Source organism: Mesocricetus auratus, unplaced genomic scaffold, assembly GCF_017639785.1.
Source record: "Mesocricetus auratus isolate SY011 unplaced genomic scaffold, BCM_Maur_2.0 Super-Scaffold_15014, whole genome shotgun sequence".
Lineage (NCBI taxonomy): Eukaryota > Metazoa > Chordata > Mammalia > Rodentia > Cricetidae > Mesocricetus > Mesocricetus auratus.
In genome coordinates this window covers 82,638,322-82,655,304 of record NW_024429186.1, presented here as the reverse complement: position 1 = coordinate 82,655,304, position 16,983 = coordinate 82,638,322, and the positions used below count along the sequence as shown (strand labels likewise).

The window sequence follows — 16,983 nt, the reverse complement described above, 5'->3', positions numbered from 1 at the left end:
CTCGTGGATTCCAGTTCAGTAAATCTTGAGTGGACCCAGAAGTTTAGTTTTAAAGAATCCAGGAGTTTCACACATCCTATAGTCCAATCAAATATTGGAAACTTTGTTCTGAATCTTTATGAATTGGGGGGAAGGGTGTGTGTGTCTGTGTGTGTGTGTGTGTGTGTGTGTGTGTGTGTGTGTGTGATTTTTACTAAAGACATTCTGTTTTTAACATTTTTAAATAAAACTTTTTTAATATCAAGAAGTTATTACTCATTTGTAAGTTAACAAGAACATTTTTATTTTTTGAAAGTTCAGGAAGTAGTAGAACAAATGTCTCCATCTATAAAAAAAATTAAAAAGAACAAGATGTTCTGTGTAGAATTATGTTCAGACCGTGCATTAAATTTTTAAATTGAAAAATCAACTGATACATTTCCTAATTGAATATATACCTCAAATATTTGCCATCTTCTCATGAGAACCTCAGAGGAATTAAGGATTCTTCTGACGGATAAACCAATACAAAGTTATATTCAGCGTTAGTCTTGTGAATGAACTGGCTGTGTCTTGCCGTAGATTCTTCCTGTAGCTTCTTCCTCTCGGTAACAAACTTGGGATTTACTTCCCACAGTTCAGCACCATCTGATCATTTACTGGGCACAATTTCTCCCGTGCATTTGGAGTTTACTGAGCCTGTTAATGGAGAACATTAATGGGAAACATTAACAGGTCCTAGCTTACTGATCACACTCCTTAGCTCTCTGTGAGGCCTGTTTCCCACTGTCAGGTCCTTGTTCCCCTCTCCATTGCAATCGCAGAGATCTGCCTTCCTGAAATTATCCTTATTGACAGGCATTTGGTCAGTGCTTTGGGCCTAGGCAAAAGCATCCCATCCGAGACATCCCCAGATAACCAAGGACATAGAATTACTACATGTCCAAAGCTGTTGATTCATAGCGCCTAGAAGGATAGAAAATGTCAGCATGCCCTATCTTTTTTTTTTTTTTTTTTTTTTTTTTTTTTTTACGAGACAGGGTTTCTCTGTTTTGTTTTGGAGGCTGTCGGTCCAGCGCGCCCTCGAACTCACAGAGATCCGCCTGCCTCTGCCTCCTGAGTGCTGGGATTAAAGGCATGCGCCACCACTGCACGGCAGCATGCCCTATCTTTACCTCACTGGCAGACAGAGAATAGCCTAAAGTAGCCCCACACTGAAAGGTTCTCAGACTTCTGTTTTATTACCTAAGATCCTAGCTCAGAGATTTACTGCTCCCTCCTGTTCCCCCTGAGAAGATAAAGACAAAGATAATCAGCCCATTTGCTCATCCTTGGGGAAGAGTAAACCTTCCTGAAGGCCTGTGCAGCCACTGAGGCCAGAGCACTGGAAGGTGACAGATTTGGTTCCTTGTGCAAATTAAACTTAGACCCTCCCTCTGACCCACAGCCCTAAGCAATTGATGCTGAAAGTTTCTTTGCAGTTTTAGTTTATTCAATTGTGTAAATCTTACTCCCCTTTCTGACCCTCGCATTGTGTTGTAAAAAGAATTACTGTTGCAAACATGTATATATACCTGCACCCCCAAGAAGGGTGGGGAAAGGGGAATGGGGGACAGAGAAACAGAAAGAGAACAGAGCAGAAGAAAGGGACATGCAGAGGAGCAATTAATTGTGTGTGAGTCAATTCCTTTTTCCCTTCATATTTTAGTTCCTTGGCTTATTTGTAGTTCCCCTTATTTATTTTCATCCCTGAGAGAACATTTTAAAAGCAAAGGCCTTCTAAAGATTTCGACAAATATCTAACTTGTGCCTAAATTAATTTAGTTACATGTGATATGGCTGTAATTTAAAACTAAGGTTAGGGCCAGCAAAAAGGCTCAGCGGATAACCGTGCTTGCCTTGGCCAAGCTTGACATCCTGAGTTCAGTCCAGGGACCCCACATGGTAGAAGAAGAGAACCATTTCCACAATGTCTTCAGACCTCCACACATTCACCCACGCACACAAATGAATAGATTAGATGGAGCTCTCCAAGTAAGAGCAAATTTCGTTGGTTTGAAGTGGTCTAGATTATTGTGTTACTAATGAGCTGGCCAGAGTCCTTTGTTCTACCCAGATAGGAATGGCAGGTGGGAAACCTTCCCAGCACTGGCTTTGGCGTTTTTTTTATCCCTCTGTCTTTGGCAGCAAGGTTGTGGTTCTCTTCGTGTTAGGGTTCTTACGCAGGCCTGAGGTATCTACCGTTAGTTAAGCCTAGGAAGCATGGATCCTCCAGCCTTTGGCAGCTGCTATTGTTACAGCGTTGGAGACCATGATTCTCGAGCCCAGGCTATTAAGGTTTCCCTGGCCTTGGAGAGTGGCCACCTAACAGCTCTCTGGACTCTGTCAGCGGTCAGGACCTGCAGTTTCAGACTGGTACTGCATTCTGTGCAACCTCACAGGCTCTTCACCGTCACTCTCCTGCTCCCACGGTTCTTGTATCGGGCTGCGTCCAGCTGTTCAGCCACCTCCTGTTACAGTGACTGCCGCCCAGGGGATAACACTGCTCCTCGTGCTGCTGTGGTTCTGTTGCTGGCCTTGCAGCCTGTGTTTCCTGAGGATATCACAGCGGCCCCCAGGCACTACTTCTGTAACTGTATGGTTTTGTTTCTAGTTTTTTCAGACAGGGTTTCTCTGTGGCTTTCGAGGCTGTCCTGGAACTCGCTCTTGTAGACCAGGCTGGTCTTGAACTCACAGAGATCCGCCTGCCTCTGCCTCTGCCTCCGGAGTGCTGGGATTAAAGGCGTGCGCCACCACTGCCCAGCTTACTTCTGCAACTGTACTGTCACCACAGCTGCCACTTACAAGCTCAACCCACTCACCATTAGCTGAAGTCGACAGAAGGAAGAGGAGCCCGGGAGATAGCTATGCTGGTAAACAGCCTACAGCACAAAGAAGAGGATGATGAGGGCTGGAGAGATGGCTCAGCGGTTAAGAGCACGGCCGCTCTTCCAAAGGTCCTGAGTTCATCTGCAGTGAGAACCCTGGCCTGCAAGCAGACTGCAGGCAGAACACTATGTATGCGTAATCAATAAATCTTTAGCCAGGCAGTAGTGGTGCATGCTTTTAATCCCAGCACTTGGGATCTCTGTGAGTTCAGGGCCAGCCTGGTCTACAGAGCGAATTCTAGGACAGCCAGGGCTGCACAGAGAAACCAGGTCTCGAAAACCAAAAAAGAAAAGAAAAGGGTTGATGAGATCCTAATGTGGTCTCCAGCATCCATATAAACTTGCAGGTGTGCAGGCTGGAGATGTGACTCAGCACTTGTTTTTGCTTTAGTTTCCCGGCGGCAGACGCAGGGCTCCACCTTAGAGCGTCTGAATGGATTCGAACCCAGTCCCGTCGCCGAGGTGCCTGCGTGGCCCCGCCTCCTCCGCGCCGCGTGCGCGCACCAGGAGTAGGACACGCGAGCGCCCGCGTGACCTCAGCCGGGCCGGCGCGCTCCCGGCGGCGTGGGGCGCGCGCGCGGGCGGCGGGTAAAGCCCGGACACTGGGCGCGCGCGGGGAAGAGCCTCGGGCCGCCGGCGCGCGCGCCTGGTCACGTGGGCGCGGCGAGCTCCCGTCAGGCCCCGCGCCGCGTGGGCCGTTCCCCCGGCTGGCGTGAAAGCGAGGCCCTCCCTGCCGTCCAGGCGTGGAGGAAGGAAGGCCATGACAATCCAGTGGGTGGCGGTCGCCAGCTTCCTCTATGCTGAGATAGGCCTCATTTTAATCTTCTGTCTGCCCTTTATCCCTCCTCAGAGGTAGGAACTCGGCCCCGCCGCCGCCCGTGGGGCTAGGGGCGCTGAGACGGGGCGGGCGGGGAGGCGGCTCTGCGGGCCGCCGCCGCCCGCACGCCGACACACCGGCACACCCGCCCGCCCGCACACCCGCCGACGGGAAGCGGGGAGCCAGGCACCTTGAGAGCCAGTTACGGGAGAAGCCCTCCTCCAGCTCGAGCTGCGGGCGCGCTCACACGTACCGACGTCACCCCCTCACTCCGCTTTAGCAGGAACGCCGCCCCTTGGGTCTGCTGCCCCGACCCGGAGCGGTGACATCCAGCACCGGGTGCACAGCCGGGACGCTGGGGCCGCGAAGCCCGGAAATGGTTCTTAGTTTTGGTCTTGGGGAGAAAAGAAACAGCTTCATTAATATTTTCATCCCAGCCGAAATCGAGGGATGCGTGTTAAAGTTGTCGAATATGGAAAGCATCAGAGCCGCATACGGGCATTGCTTCCTTAGTGAAGAACTTTCTTTAAAGTCGTGCACAGATTGACTTCCCCGCCCCCATTAGCTGCAGATCCAGGAACTTGCTGTCTTGAATGGGGAAACGTTGATGCTTTAAGCCAGATGGTGGTGGCGCACGCCTTTAGTCCCAGCACTCGGGAGGCAGAGGCAGGCTGATCTCTGTGAGTTCGAGGCCAGCCTGGTCTACAAAGATACACAGAGAAACCCTATCTCAAAAAACCAAAAAATGTTTTTAAAAAGGCTGATGTTTTAAGATATTTGTTACACTCCTGACATAGAAGGAAATCAGTCTTCTCCCCTTCAACTTGAAGTTATTGTTGATAATTCTTTTCAAAATTTACTAATAATTTGTCATACCTTAAAGTAAAAATATTAATTTGTGCTTGTGAGGTGTATTCACATACTAATTACCGTCACTGGTCTCCTTTTGACTCAATGTATTACTCATTTAAAATACTTATATACGAAGTTTGGCACCCTCCCAGTTGCAGGATGGATTACTTCAACATCATAGCTCATCGTTTTCTCGCCAATGTGGCTTTGCTTATCAATATGTCTACACTATTTCCTCATCGTATTTCTTCTGTTATTTTATCCTGGGTAATGGACAAGTTATATGGGTACTTACATTTGTAAATTTTTCATATGTATGTCACATCTCGGTCATTTTTTAATTTCCTTTTTGGTTAAAGAAATCCCTTTACGTAGAGGAAATGATAAAAGCATACCATATAAGAAACACACCTGCAGAAGCCAAATACAGCAATAATTGCTTGTAATTGCAGCACTTAGCAGGCTGAAGGGGGGAGGAGGGAGGGGTGGCAGTTCCATGTCAGCATGGGCTACATATCAAGACCCTGTCTCAGATCAGTAGAGAATTAGATGCTGCTAACGGTTAGATCAAGAGACAGCATCATTTCTGAGACATTCTCTACTAGGAAAAAAGAAATAGCTTCCATTAAAAAGATGACAGTTTTGTTTCTTTTGAGGCTGTTATTGGTAGAGTGCTGGGCATACAAGCTGGAGCGCCTGAGTCTGATCCCTAGATCCTGTGGGGAAAGCCAGGTACCCCCGTGTAGGCTTATGACCCCGTGCTGGGGAGGACAGGCAGGCAGACTGTCTAGTCAGCCTCGGAGTCCCAGGGAGAGACTGTCTAAAGCAAGCTGCAAGGGTCTTGCATAGGGACACCTCAGACTAACCCTACTCTTCAGGAAGGCTTGATGCACACAGACCATGCCCACATTCCTCTTTGAGGTTTTGCTCCAGTATGTTTAAAAGTTATTTTCTCTTTAGAATATTTAAACCATCAGATAAAAGATAATCAAATGTCATAGTATTTAATTAAAATAATTATTTTATATTTCATGAGCTATTCTGTCAGAGGAGTAATAACTTAAATTTTTCTCATTTTTGGCACACTATCAAAATATTATTTCAGAATTTACAAAACATTTCAAAAGCTGCTCTTGGTTGTTTGCTGTTATTTTTCATTTGTTTGTTTGTTTTTTACCTAATCTAATTTAATTGCTTTACAGATGGCAGAAGATTTTTTCATTTAGTATCTGGGCTAAAATTGCAAGTTTTTGGAACAAAGCTTTCCTTACCATTATAATCCTACTAATCGTTCTATTTTTAGGTAAGTACTAGATTCCTCCTTTGAATCCAGTTCTTTTTAAATAAATAATTTGGGTTCTGATGGTTTAAGTTGATGATATGATATTGATATATTGAAAGACAAATTATTTTCTATATTGATATTAGGGCAATTATAGCTATTTTGGTACATATTTGGTACTGTTTTATATACACTAATTTCAGGTGCAGTGCAGTGATTCTCTTTTAGGTTAGTTACTTTAAAGTTTACATGCAATAAGTGGCCTGCCTTCTTTCCAGCTGCCAGATAATTACCAGGTACAGTCTTTGTTATAGTATTGTCCTGGATACCCAGAGGCTTGGCCTGCGTGCAACAAAAGAATGAAATCTTAGGAAAGTGTGAATCTTCACTGAATCCTGATTAAAAACAACAGGTTTTGAGGCTGCTGTAGATTTTTTTAATACTAAATGGTTGTTAGGTAGTATTGGGATTTTGCTCTCAGTGTGATGGCAGTGGCTTAGAACCCTGTTGTTGTTAAGTATGGTTTTACTGAAGCATTGTCATTTTTGCTTCTGCATATGGTCTATGCCTGTTTCCACAGACAACTCCAGACTGTAGTATTGTAGCTTGTAAGACCTAAAAACATCCATTGCCTAACCCTTTGTCTAAAACATCTACTGTTTATCCCTTTGTTTAAAGAAAGTTATTAACAGTTTTTACATAGGAATATGTCCTTAATCTAAGAAGATGCATACTGATATATTTCGGGGAAGTATCAATGAACTTTGGACTGAAAAATATAGAGCAAATATGACAAATATGAATTTCACAGTTTGAGTCTGTGAAACCAGTTTGTGGGAGAATTATAGATGTGTACTGGACAGATTGAACATCCCTAACTGAAAATTATAAATCTAAAAATTTGAACTCAAAGAATCAGAAGCATTTTAGCACCAGCATGCTAACACAGGTGAAAAAGTCCACCCCTCACTCTGTGATAGATTATAGACCAAAACCAAGAGCAGTAAAGACATTATTTGAAATTAACTTCAGGCTTACATTCTATAAAGTATGTGTAAAATATAAATGGGTTTTATGTTTATATTTGGAAGAGTTGTTCTTTGCCTTTTTAGCTTTTTTGTTTTTTCAAGACAGGGTTTCTCTGTAGCTTTGGAGCTTGTCCTGGAACTCGCCCTGTAGACCAGGCTAGCCTCGAACTTAAAGAGATCTGCCTGCCCCTACCTCCCTAGTACTGGGGCAAAAGGTGTGCACCGCCACTGCCTGGCGCTTCTTTAGTTTTTAATATACAGTGCAAATGCATTTTCCCTAGGAACCTCCTCACAACTCTGATGTTGTGGGTTAAGTGCGTCCACTGGCACCAACTTGGAACCTTTACCACTGTGTTTGATGTTTTATGAAAAAATGTTTTATGTTCTAAACACCAACCTTTGAAATTGAGAGCATCTATTGTGAAGGGTATAGAATTGTTAAAAACAGGAGAGGAAGCCAGGCATGGTAGTGCACACCTTTAATCCCAGGGCTGAGGAAGCAGAAGTTGAGGCTGGCACATAGATCCCTGAGTTCCAGGACAGTCAGAGCTACATAGTGAGACGCTGTCTCAAAACAACAGAAACAGCAAACCATGACGGGAACTGTATCAAGTTTCGAATGGATTTGTCTCACATTCCTATAATATTAGGGCTAGTTAAAGCAGACAGATAAGACTTATCCCAACACGTTGGTGTCTTCATCTCAAATGGGCTGTCACCTTCTTTACCGAGAACTTATTCTCTTATTCCATTTTCAACATACTCTAGAAAATAAACCAAAATAAATGAAATAAATAGTATATTAGCATGTTGCAGAGAAAAGAATAATTCCAAGCATCAAATATATTTTATGTAATGAAATCTGAAGCTGCACTCACAAGCAATTTAAAAAAATTGTTAGCAATTTAAAAATTATTTTGTGGTCGGGAGGTGGTGGCGCACACCTTTGACCCTAGCACTCAGGAGGCAGAGGCAGGTGGATCTCTGTGAATTCAAGACCAGTGTGGTCTACAAGAGCTAATTCCAGGACAGCCTCCAAAGCCACAGAGAAACCCTGTGTCAAAAAAAAAAGAATTACTCTGTGTATATTGAAACACAGAGCAAATGAGCAAATATGCTTAATGGTATTAGAAATAAGGATTTTTTTCATTAAAAGAAATTTCATACAAATATAAGGTAATGAAATGAGCAAATGAGCCTCTTTTTAGAACAGTTTGTTGTGGACCTCTTGGAGTTTATGTTGGAATGATGGAAACGCAGCACTCTTTAGAGATAATGGCTGGGCACTGTTGTGAAGTGCACGCCTCAGTCTGCATCCCATTTCCAATTTCCACCAGTCTCTGCAAAGAGACTCCTCAGTTAGAGTGATGGTGGATGGAATCGGTGCTACACTTGAAGGGAAGTGGGGTTATATCTGCTACTGACAGCAGGTTGAAGTTTAGTCATGCATAGAGGTAGAGAGTAAGATAATATTTCACCTTAGATGGAGATTTGACAATAAGGTGATGATGAGTAAGCCCTAGAGGAATGATTTTAAAATGCTACAGTAGTGATCCACAAATTGCTACTACCATCCATCTTCAGGCACAGACCCTCTCAGGTACTAAAGAGGGGCACACAGAAAGAAAGCCATATCTACAGTCCATTATTATAAAGGTAATTATTCTGCACCTGCTTCTTGTGTGAAACACTGTACTAAAAACCAAAAGTAATGCTCTTGCTCCTGTAACAGATGCTGTGAGAGAAGTAAGGAAGTACTCCTGCACTCAAGTCACTGAGAAGAGCTCAGCCGACAGGCCTAGCGCCTATGAGCACATGCAGATGAAGCTCTTTAGGTCCCAAAGAAATCTCTACATTTCAGGATTCTCATTATTCTTTTGGCTGTAAGTAAGAAGCTGTATAAGCACAGTTTTAACACCCATAGAATTCTCTTTATGGTTTTTTTTCTCCACTTACACCTTAGTTTTCATTGTTGTTGACATCTTCATAAAAGATTGAAGAAGATATACTTAAGTAACAAATGATTTTGGACTGAAGAAGGCTGAAACGGAAGACAAGGTCTTCCCCTGGGAAGAGACCACCAATGGTTGTCCAGTGCCAAATATTCAGCCCTAAAAACACACATACAGGGACCATTATGTGGGCTGAGCAGGTTATATTTAGGAATATATATATATATATATAATAACAATTAGTAAAGAAAGAACAAAACCCTGAATTTAAAAGGAGTAAGTAGAGGAGCATGGGAGAGTTTGGAGGGAGGAATAGGAAGGGAGAAATGTTGTAAATAGAGAGGGAAAAGCTGCAGCTTGTAGATCTGCTGGTTACAAAGGGCCTTGAATGATTTGGCTGCTGACTTTCTGGAACCTTCTCATACTGTTCTCCAAGACACACGTAGTACATTCCATTCCCACTCTTCTTCACTGTTCATTCTTTGAAAAGAATGTTTGCTGCTGAGTTTATCAGATGTCTTTGTCCTTCCTACTTTGAGTCATCATCCAAGCTATTCTTCTCCTAGAACACTCTTCCCCCTTATCTTTGCTTGCCCGATTTTTGTAGTGGTTAAAGAAGAGTTTTTATCGGGTGGGGAAACAATGCAGCAAGCACATGGAGATACAGACTCTAAACTGAGGATGGCAGGCTGGGTGCCTTGGGAAGCAGAAGGACTGTTTCTTTTTGAGACAGGGTCTCATTATGTAGACCTGAGTGGCCTTGAACTCACAGAGATCTACTTACCTCTGCCTCTCAAGTGCTGGGATTAAAGGCAAACCTGACCATACCTGGCCTTCTCTCCTCTAACTTTTACTTATCCTTTAGCCTCTTTCTCAAAGAAACCCTGTGGCCACCATCTCTTCCAAAGTAGATTGGTCTTCTTTTGAAGTTCTTAGGCTATGTCTAGACTTCAACTTCTGGTACCTTTCACAATTATAATTACTGTTTATAGAAGCCCAGCATAGTTTTATACACCTTTAATCCCAGCACTTAGGTGACAGAGGCAGGCAGACCTCTATGAGTTCCAGGCCAGCCTCATCTAAGAAGCAAGTTCCAGGACAGCTAAAGCTGGTAACTAGAAAAACCCTGTCTCAAAAAAAATTATATAAAATATCTCCAACTAAAACTTAAACTTGAAAGAAAGAACTGAGCTCATTTTCAGCTGTGGCCCCAATGCCTAACATAGTAGTTCCTTAGTAAATACCTGCTGAAAAATAATTGAAAATATTAATTATAATATCTTAACAGTGGGGGCTACCTGTAAACATAACAATGTCCACTTTTTAGACTTAGCCACCCTTACAAAATTATCTTTAATCTGCAAATTTCAAACGAGAGAGAGAGAGAAAAGAGAGAGAGAGAGAGAGAGATTTTCTTAATAGTCCTACAATATCATCTCAAATTGCATTTTTCTTCTTTAGGATAAAGGCCTGTAAAAGACAAATAAATACCACTGTGTGCAGGAGGCCTGAGGTGCCGCCACGTCTGTGCTCTGATACTTGTCGTCCAGCAGAGGGTACAAAGGAGTGAGGCACAGCTTGGTTTAGCTGCCAGACTTGGATAGGAAAGAGGAAATGCTCTGCTGAAGCATCTTCTTCACCACCATTTCTCTAGACCTAGCAGGAGTCATTTGACAGTGGCTATTTGTGTTAAAGTCAGAGTTCCTGATGATCAATCTAGTCATGCGTTATTCTGAACTTCACTTTTTCCTCAGAGTTTTGAGACGTCTGGTTACACTTATTACTCAGCTGGCAAAGGAAATATCAAACAAAGGAGTGCTTAAAATTCAAGCAGAAAATACCAGTAAGGCTGCCAAGAAATTCCTGGAAGAGAATGAAAAACTAAAATGGGTATTTACATTTCTTTATAAATTGTTTAAATGTTGTTGGTGTGTACAAGGAGTAATGTACTGTTTTTTAGCATCAAAATTAGCATTTTCATAATTTAGCAGAAGAAAGTGCTACAAAGCATAGCATTGTTCTATGGAATGATCACATTTATTTATTTAGTAACTGACTGACTTTTTTAGAATTTCTGGGAAACCTTTTGTAGATGAGGTAGGCCTTGAACTGGAAGATCTGCCTGCCTCTGTCCCGAATGCCGGGATTAAAAGTGTGCACCCCCACTGCCCAGTTGTACTGCTCTTAGGGCTGCTTGCTCTCACACTCCCCTCAGTGCAGCTAACACCAGGGCTTGGTCTGTGGTTCCAGGAGGAAGCACTCTTGTAACAAATTCACACATGTATATAGTGCACTGTTTCCTCTCATCCCTTTTCCCTCTTCTCCCCTCCCACACGTCTCCTTTCCATGTTCGAATCTTTTTGTTTTCTTTTGTGGTGCAGAGGTTAGCTAAGGCCTTCCTTCTGTGACCATGGAGTTAGAACTATCCACTGTAGCTTGGTGGGCTCACCAATGGTCACACAACTTATGACAGTGACCTCTGTCTTCCAGAGACTCTCAGTAGTCAGTAGATCAGCAGGGAGGGGTAGGCACCATGACCATCCTCGACCAAAAAAAAAAAAAAAAAGAAAACAGCTTTCTTTTTTTTACGATTTATTTATTATATATACAGTGTTCTGTCTGCATGTTTGCCTGCAGGACAGAAGAGGGCACCAGATCTCATTACAGGTGGTTGTGAGCCACCATGTGGTTGCTGGGAATTGAACTCCGGTCCTCTGGAACAACAGTCAGTGCTCCTAACCTCTGAGCCATCTCTCCAGCCCCCCAAAACAGCTTTCTTGTTTTTACAAATGTATTACCATATATGCATGATGTGTGGAGACGGTATCCATGCCACAGTACATGTGTAGAAATTAGAGGACAACTGTGGGGAATTGGTTCTCCCTTCTGTCATCACATTAGTTGCAGGGGTTGGACTAAGGTCCCCAGGCTCACATAGACAAGGGCTTTTACCCACTGAGCCATCTCACCAACTTTCCTTCAGTTTTGAAAAAGCATTGGCCTACTGATGTCTTTTATACTTCCTCTCCCGGTAATATTGTTCTCTAGAAATCAAGGTGTAGTTATGAACTGCATTAAAAAGCTAGTACTAAGTACTTTTTGAATTTTTGCAGGAGAGATGTTTGTTTCAACAGCACAATCAATTTCATTTTGTACTTTAATATTTGCTTGATTTTTCTACCTTTTGATCTCATTTCACAATGGCAAAAATCAAAACCTTGCCAATATTGATTAAATTCAAAAGCCCTAGCTTTGTATTTATGAGAAGGCTTTCATGTATCTCTATTGCTTTGAAATTGTGCACATCATCTTAGAGTAGTGAATAGCTATTGTTATTAAAACAACCCTTTTAGTTGTTTTCTTCTTAATCTTGAGCTATAAGCAGACAATATTTTTATACTTTTGATGATACAACTTTTCCATATGCAGCAGAACCAATGGGGTTAATTTAGCCTATCCTTGTAAGCATCACTTCTTCCAGAGAACTTTGGAACTCTTCCTTTGGAATTATTTTCAAAGCCAGTCACTCAGGATAGGGAATTTATTTCCTGCTTGATGATTCCTGGGCCTCCCATAATTTCATTTTTTTTTGGTTCCCTGATTGCTGTATAGCTCTGACCCAATTCTAGATAATCAGATGTGCTATACTAAAGCTAGTATACAGTGAAAAGGAAATTTGTGAACTGGATAAATCCTGTCAGGACTCAGAGTATAACTCATAGACTTATGAAGTGATCAAAAATAGATAAGAATGTAAAAACAATACTTGTATTTCATGGTATTTCCTGTGGGCTTTGAAATATTAGTGAAAGAATGATAAAATTGCTTTAAAATACCTCCTTATTCTGTATATGAGGAATATTGTCTAGCAACAAGCAAACCTTCCTGAGCTTCATAGACTTTCAGTTGGTGCTAATTTCAGCACTGCAGTAACTGACAGTGTGACCTAGGGCAACTCTCCTCATAGGCTCTGAATTTCAAGGTTCTGTGACTATAAATAATAGTTAATGCTATGCCAAATGTCACTTCAGTTGTTCCCAGTAAGATATTAACTCTTAATTCTTGAACAATCCCATGAGGGTTTGTATTGTCTGCATTTCATAGCTGAGAAAACAGGGAGAGAAAGAATAATAGTAAAAATAAATGACACAGTCCAGGAAGTTTGAGGCTATGCAGCCTGACTTTAGCACCCACATTTACAACCGTGCATTTTGTCCCCTCAATTCCTGTAAAAATAAATGATACAGTCCAGGAAGTTTGAGGCTATACAGCCTGACTTTAGCACCCACATTTACAACCATACATTTTGTCCCCTAAATTCCTGTAATGTTCTGAAAAAAAAATGTCTATTGGGTGCCCAAGGACTATTTTCTCTTCTAATAATTCAGTTGAATAAATGAAAGTTAACTTTTGTTTTTCAAGGCAGATTCTCTTTAGTAGCCAAAGCTGGTCTTGAAATCACAACACTCAGGGTAGAAAGATGGTTCAGAGCTTAAGAGCACTTGCTGCCCTTCCACAGGACCCTGGATTCAGTTCCCAGCCCCTGTGTGCTAACAACTATCTGCAACTCTAGTTCCAAGGGATCTGATGCCCTCTGCTGGCCTCCATGGGCTCCAGGCACACATGGTACACAGACATACAATACATGCAGGCAAAACACACATACGCATAAAAATAAATACAACTTATAAAGAAAGGAAGAAGAAAGAAATGACAACCCTCCTGCCTCAGCTTGTTATCCAAATACTGGTAACATAGGTGTGTGCTCCCATGCCTTGCTACCCGCTAATTTTAGCTGACCGGCTCTCCTCCTCACTGGCCTTTCCCCTCTTCCTGGGCTGCGGTGAGACTGGGTGGGTCAGTGAAGACGTGTTCCTCCTGTAGCTGGGAGCTGCTGAGTTGCAGACTCCAGAACTCTTGGTCCTTCTCCAGCATGAAATTAGGAATAATAAATTGGAGCAGTTTTACAGGTGCAGTAATGAAAGCTTATTTACAAGACTGCCACAAATCCAGCCTTTCCAAGTCAGCATAAATAATTCAAGCAGTCACTAAACATTCCTTCAGCTCAGTGGTTGCTTTCCAGTTTTGGTAATCACCCCCAGTGCAGTAATCCTCTGCAATGAGCTTGAAGCTTTGAGATCTGCTCTGACATTACAAATGAAGCTCTTCTTTTCTAGGCTAAAATTGTATTGAACTTGAAGTAAACAACAAATTAAAAGAGGCTTAGAGAAATTCTCATCCTGCTATTTTAGAGGCAAGTGTTTTGATTGTGTGCTCCAAGCCCCTGATTTCTTACGAGCTTGGTAAAGCGCAGGGTGTGCCCACTGGCACTTTAATGGCGCCTCTGAGCCACCTGCTCGTGTCCTACTCCAGCGCTCCAGCACGGAGTGCCTGCCTCACTCGTTCTCAGTCTAGCCCTCTGCTCCTGCCTTTGCCCCCCTCCAGGTGAGAGCTACCAAAGAGCATAGACCATGTCTCTCTTACTTCTTACCTCTTACGGTGTCTTTCATGCTAAAATGTCTGCATCTACTCAATGCTCACTAGAGTTTGTGAATTTTTGTGTGTGATGTAGAAATTCTTAAATCACCATGTTTTCCTAACCATGGAAGCCATCCAAATTAAGCTTCTGCCACCATATTTAGTCTACTAGCCCATGCCTGTGAATGCATAAATTTATTTTCTATCTATTTTGTTATGTGTGTGTTGAGGAGAGGGATACTAGTCCATGTGCACGTGTGTGCACATGAGCATAGAGACCAGAGGTCGACCTCAGATGTCATTCTTCAGGTCCTGTTCACTTTGTCTTTTGAGACAAGGTCTCTGATTGGCCTGGAAGCTCCTGGAGTAGGCTAGGCTGATTGGCCAAGAAGCCTTGGGATCCCTCCCATCTCCCCATGTTAGGATTGTAGTAGGCAGGCTACATGCCTGGTTATTTATGTAGGTTCTGGGATGAAACTCAGTGTGATAACCACTTTATTGACTGAGCTATATCATCTTCATTTTCAAAACAGTTTAACATATAATTTATCTTTCTTTACAATTTGAGTATTTTATATTTCTTTTAATCTGCTTCTAGTTTCTAGTAACAGTGATGATTTCTATGTAAGCATGCAAGTTAGGAAATTTTTGTTCTACAATGTTTGTCACTTATTTTACTGTTCAGGTCTTTATTGTTTTACCTACAAAAGACAAGCTGCAAACATTATTGGATCCAAAATTGATTTTGAAATATAAAGAGCAATTTAAATGATAAGTAATTTTAAAATTAATTTGGTAATGCTTACGGAAAACCAGAGCTTTCCTGCCCTAGAGATCCCTGCCGCATTCCACTTTTCCGTCTTCGTCCTGGCAACATTATACTCTTCTACAAGTATGTGTAAAAGGAATCCTGAGTAGACAAGACATGATGATTTATTTGTTTGCACAACTGATATCAAACCCAGAGCTGATTTTTTTACATTAAATGTATAGCACACCCTTAACTGAGGAAGGCAGTCACAATGAATTAATTTTGAAAGCATAATTATAATTATATCCCAATCAGAAATTCTTACTTTCATTTCAGAAACACCATCCATCATAATAACAAGTCAATTTAAAGAGTATTTTTAAGTTGTGTGTTCATGTGTGTCTCTGAGTGTGGTTATATGCATGTGAATATATTTGCCCACAGGAGTCAGAGGCATTGGACTTCCCTGGAGCTAGATCTATAGGTGGTGGTTGTTCCAGCTTCCAAATCATGACGCAGAGACTTACTAGTTTTGAATGCTCACCTTCACATAAGCTGGCTTCTAGCTAATTCTTATAACTTAAATTGACTGTTTCTCTTTATCGACCTTTTGCCTCGAGGCTTTTTACTTTTCTTCTCTGTATCTTACTTTCACTGTTTCTTATCGCCTGGCTGGCCCCACATGGACATCTCCATCATTCCCTCCTCCTCTTCTCATTCCTCTTCTCTCTTGAATCTAGATTTTTCCTCCTATTTATTCTCTCTGACCCCCAGCACTGCCTATCCTTTCTCTGCCTTGCTATTGGCTATTCATCTCTTTATTAAACCAATCAGGTGCCTTAGGCAGGCAAGGTGAGAAAGATGCAACACATCTTTACATAATTAATTACACATCCACACATCACTAAACAAAGGCAGCATAAACAAATGTAACACATCTTTGCCCAGTTAAAATAATATTCCACAACAGGTTGTGAGCTGTCTGACATGGGTGCTGGAAACCAAACACAGATCCTCTCTCCCCAGCTCCACAAAATCAATTTTGTGTGTTTGCTTACAATCAGGTTTCTATTAGCAATAGCACTTTATAAGAAAGTTATTAAATACTTAAAAAGACAAATTAATAAAGACCAATAATTTTAATTTAGTTAAAAAATCCAACTGTTGCAATCTAAGCTTATTTCTTCCCATAATTCTTTTATAATAGGTGCTAAAAAACCATAGCAAGGATGAAGAGCACACTTTGGAGACTGAGAATAAAAGACTAGTAGAAGACCAGGAAAAGCTGAAAACTGAACTGAAGAATGCCTCCGATGGTAATCTGTGTGCTTGTGGAAAGGGGAAGGACTAGCAGACATTTTATGCTGTCTCATAAGCCTCACTGTTTTACCTTAAACAAAACTAATGGCTAAATGCCCTCTGACCAAGACTGATAATGACCTCCTTATTAATTTCTGTTCAAATATGAGATTAAAACACTGTGCCAAGAGAAACATGTTCTGTTATGCAGAAAAACATTTAGGTGTTTCAGATCTGTGTTGTAAATACAAATGTCTTTACCTCAGCAAAAGAGCTATGGGCTTGAAAACTGTCTTGTAACCTATTACTGTAAAATGAGTCACATTTTTGTCATCATATTTTTCTTCTTTTATAGAAGTAATCACAGGGAGACAGCCTGGACAGAATAATACATGTCTGTCTTAAGCCCTAATATTTCCAACACACTAAAATTTAAATTAAAAAAATTTTTTGAAAAGACAAAGTCTTTTTTAGATATTAGCTGAGAAATTGAGACTTTTTGCCAAAGTACATTGCATTGTAGATTCCAAGTGGGGCATCCTAAATCTAAGTCCATGAAAGCAACTGCTTCTGCACTTAAAAAGTTCTGGTTGTTTTTACTATGTGCTTGCTACATAA

General features: G+C 41.8%; 1 protein-coding gene across 1 annotated transcript in view; it reads left to right on the top strand.

Moving 5' to 3' along the window:
* Positions 1-3,577: 3,577 nt before the first annotated feature.
* Positions 3,578-16,983, top strand: part of Bcap29 (B cell receptor associated protein 29) — a 30,445-nt gene continuing 17,039 nt past the window's right edge. Inside the window, exons 1-5 of the mRNA XM_013117853.3 lie at positions 3,578-3,758; positions 5,778-5,878; positions 8,618-8,768; positions 10,592-10,727; positions 16,274-16,382. Coding sequence (XP_012973307.1) covers positions 3,667-3,758; positions 5,778-5,878; positions 8,618-8,768; positions 10,592-10,727; positions 16,274-16,382 — 589 coding nt within the window. The 5' untranslated portion in view covers positions 3,578-3,666. The remainder of the gene's footprint in view (positions 3,759-5,777; positions 5,879-8,617; positions 8,769-10,591; positions 10,728-16,273; positions 16,383-16,983) is intronic.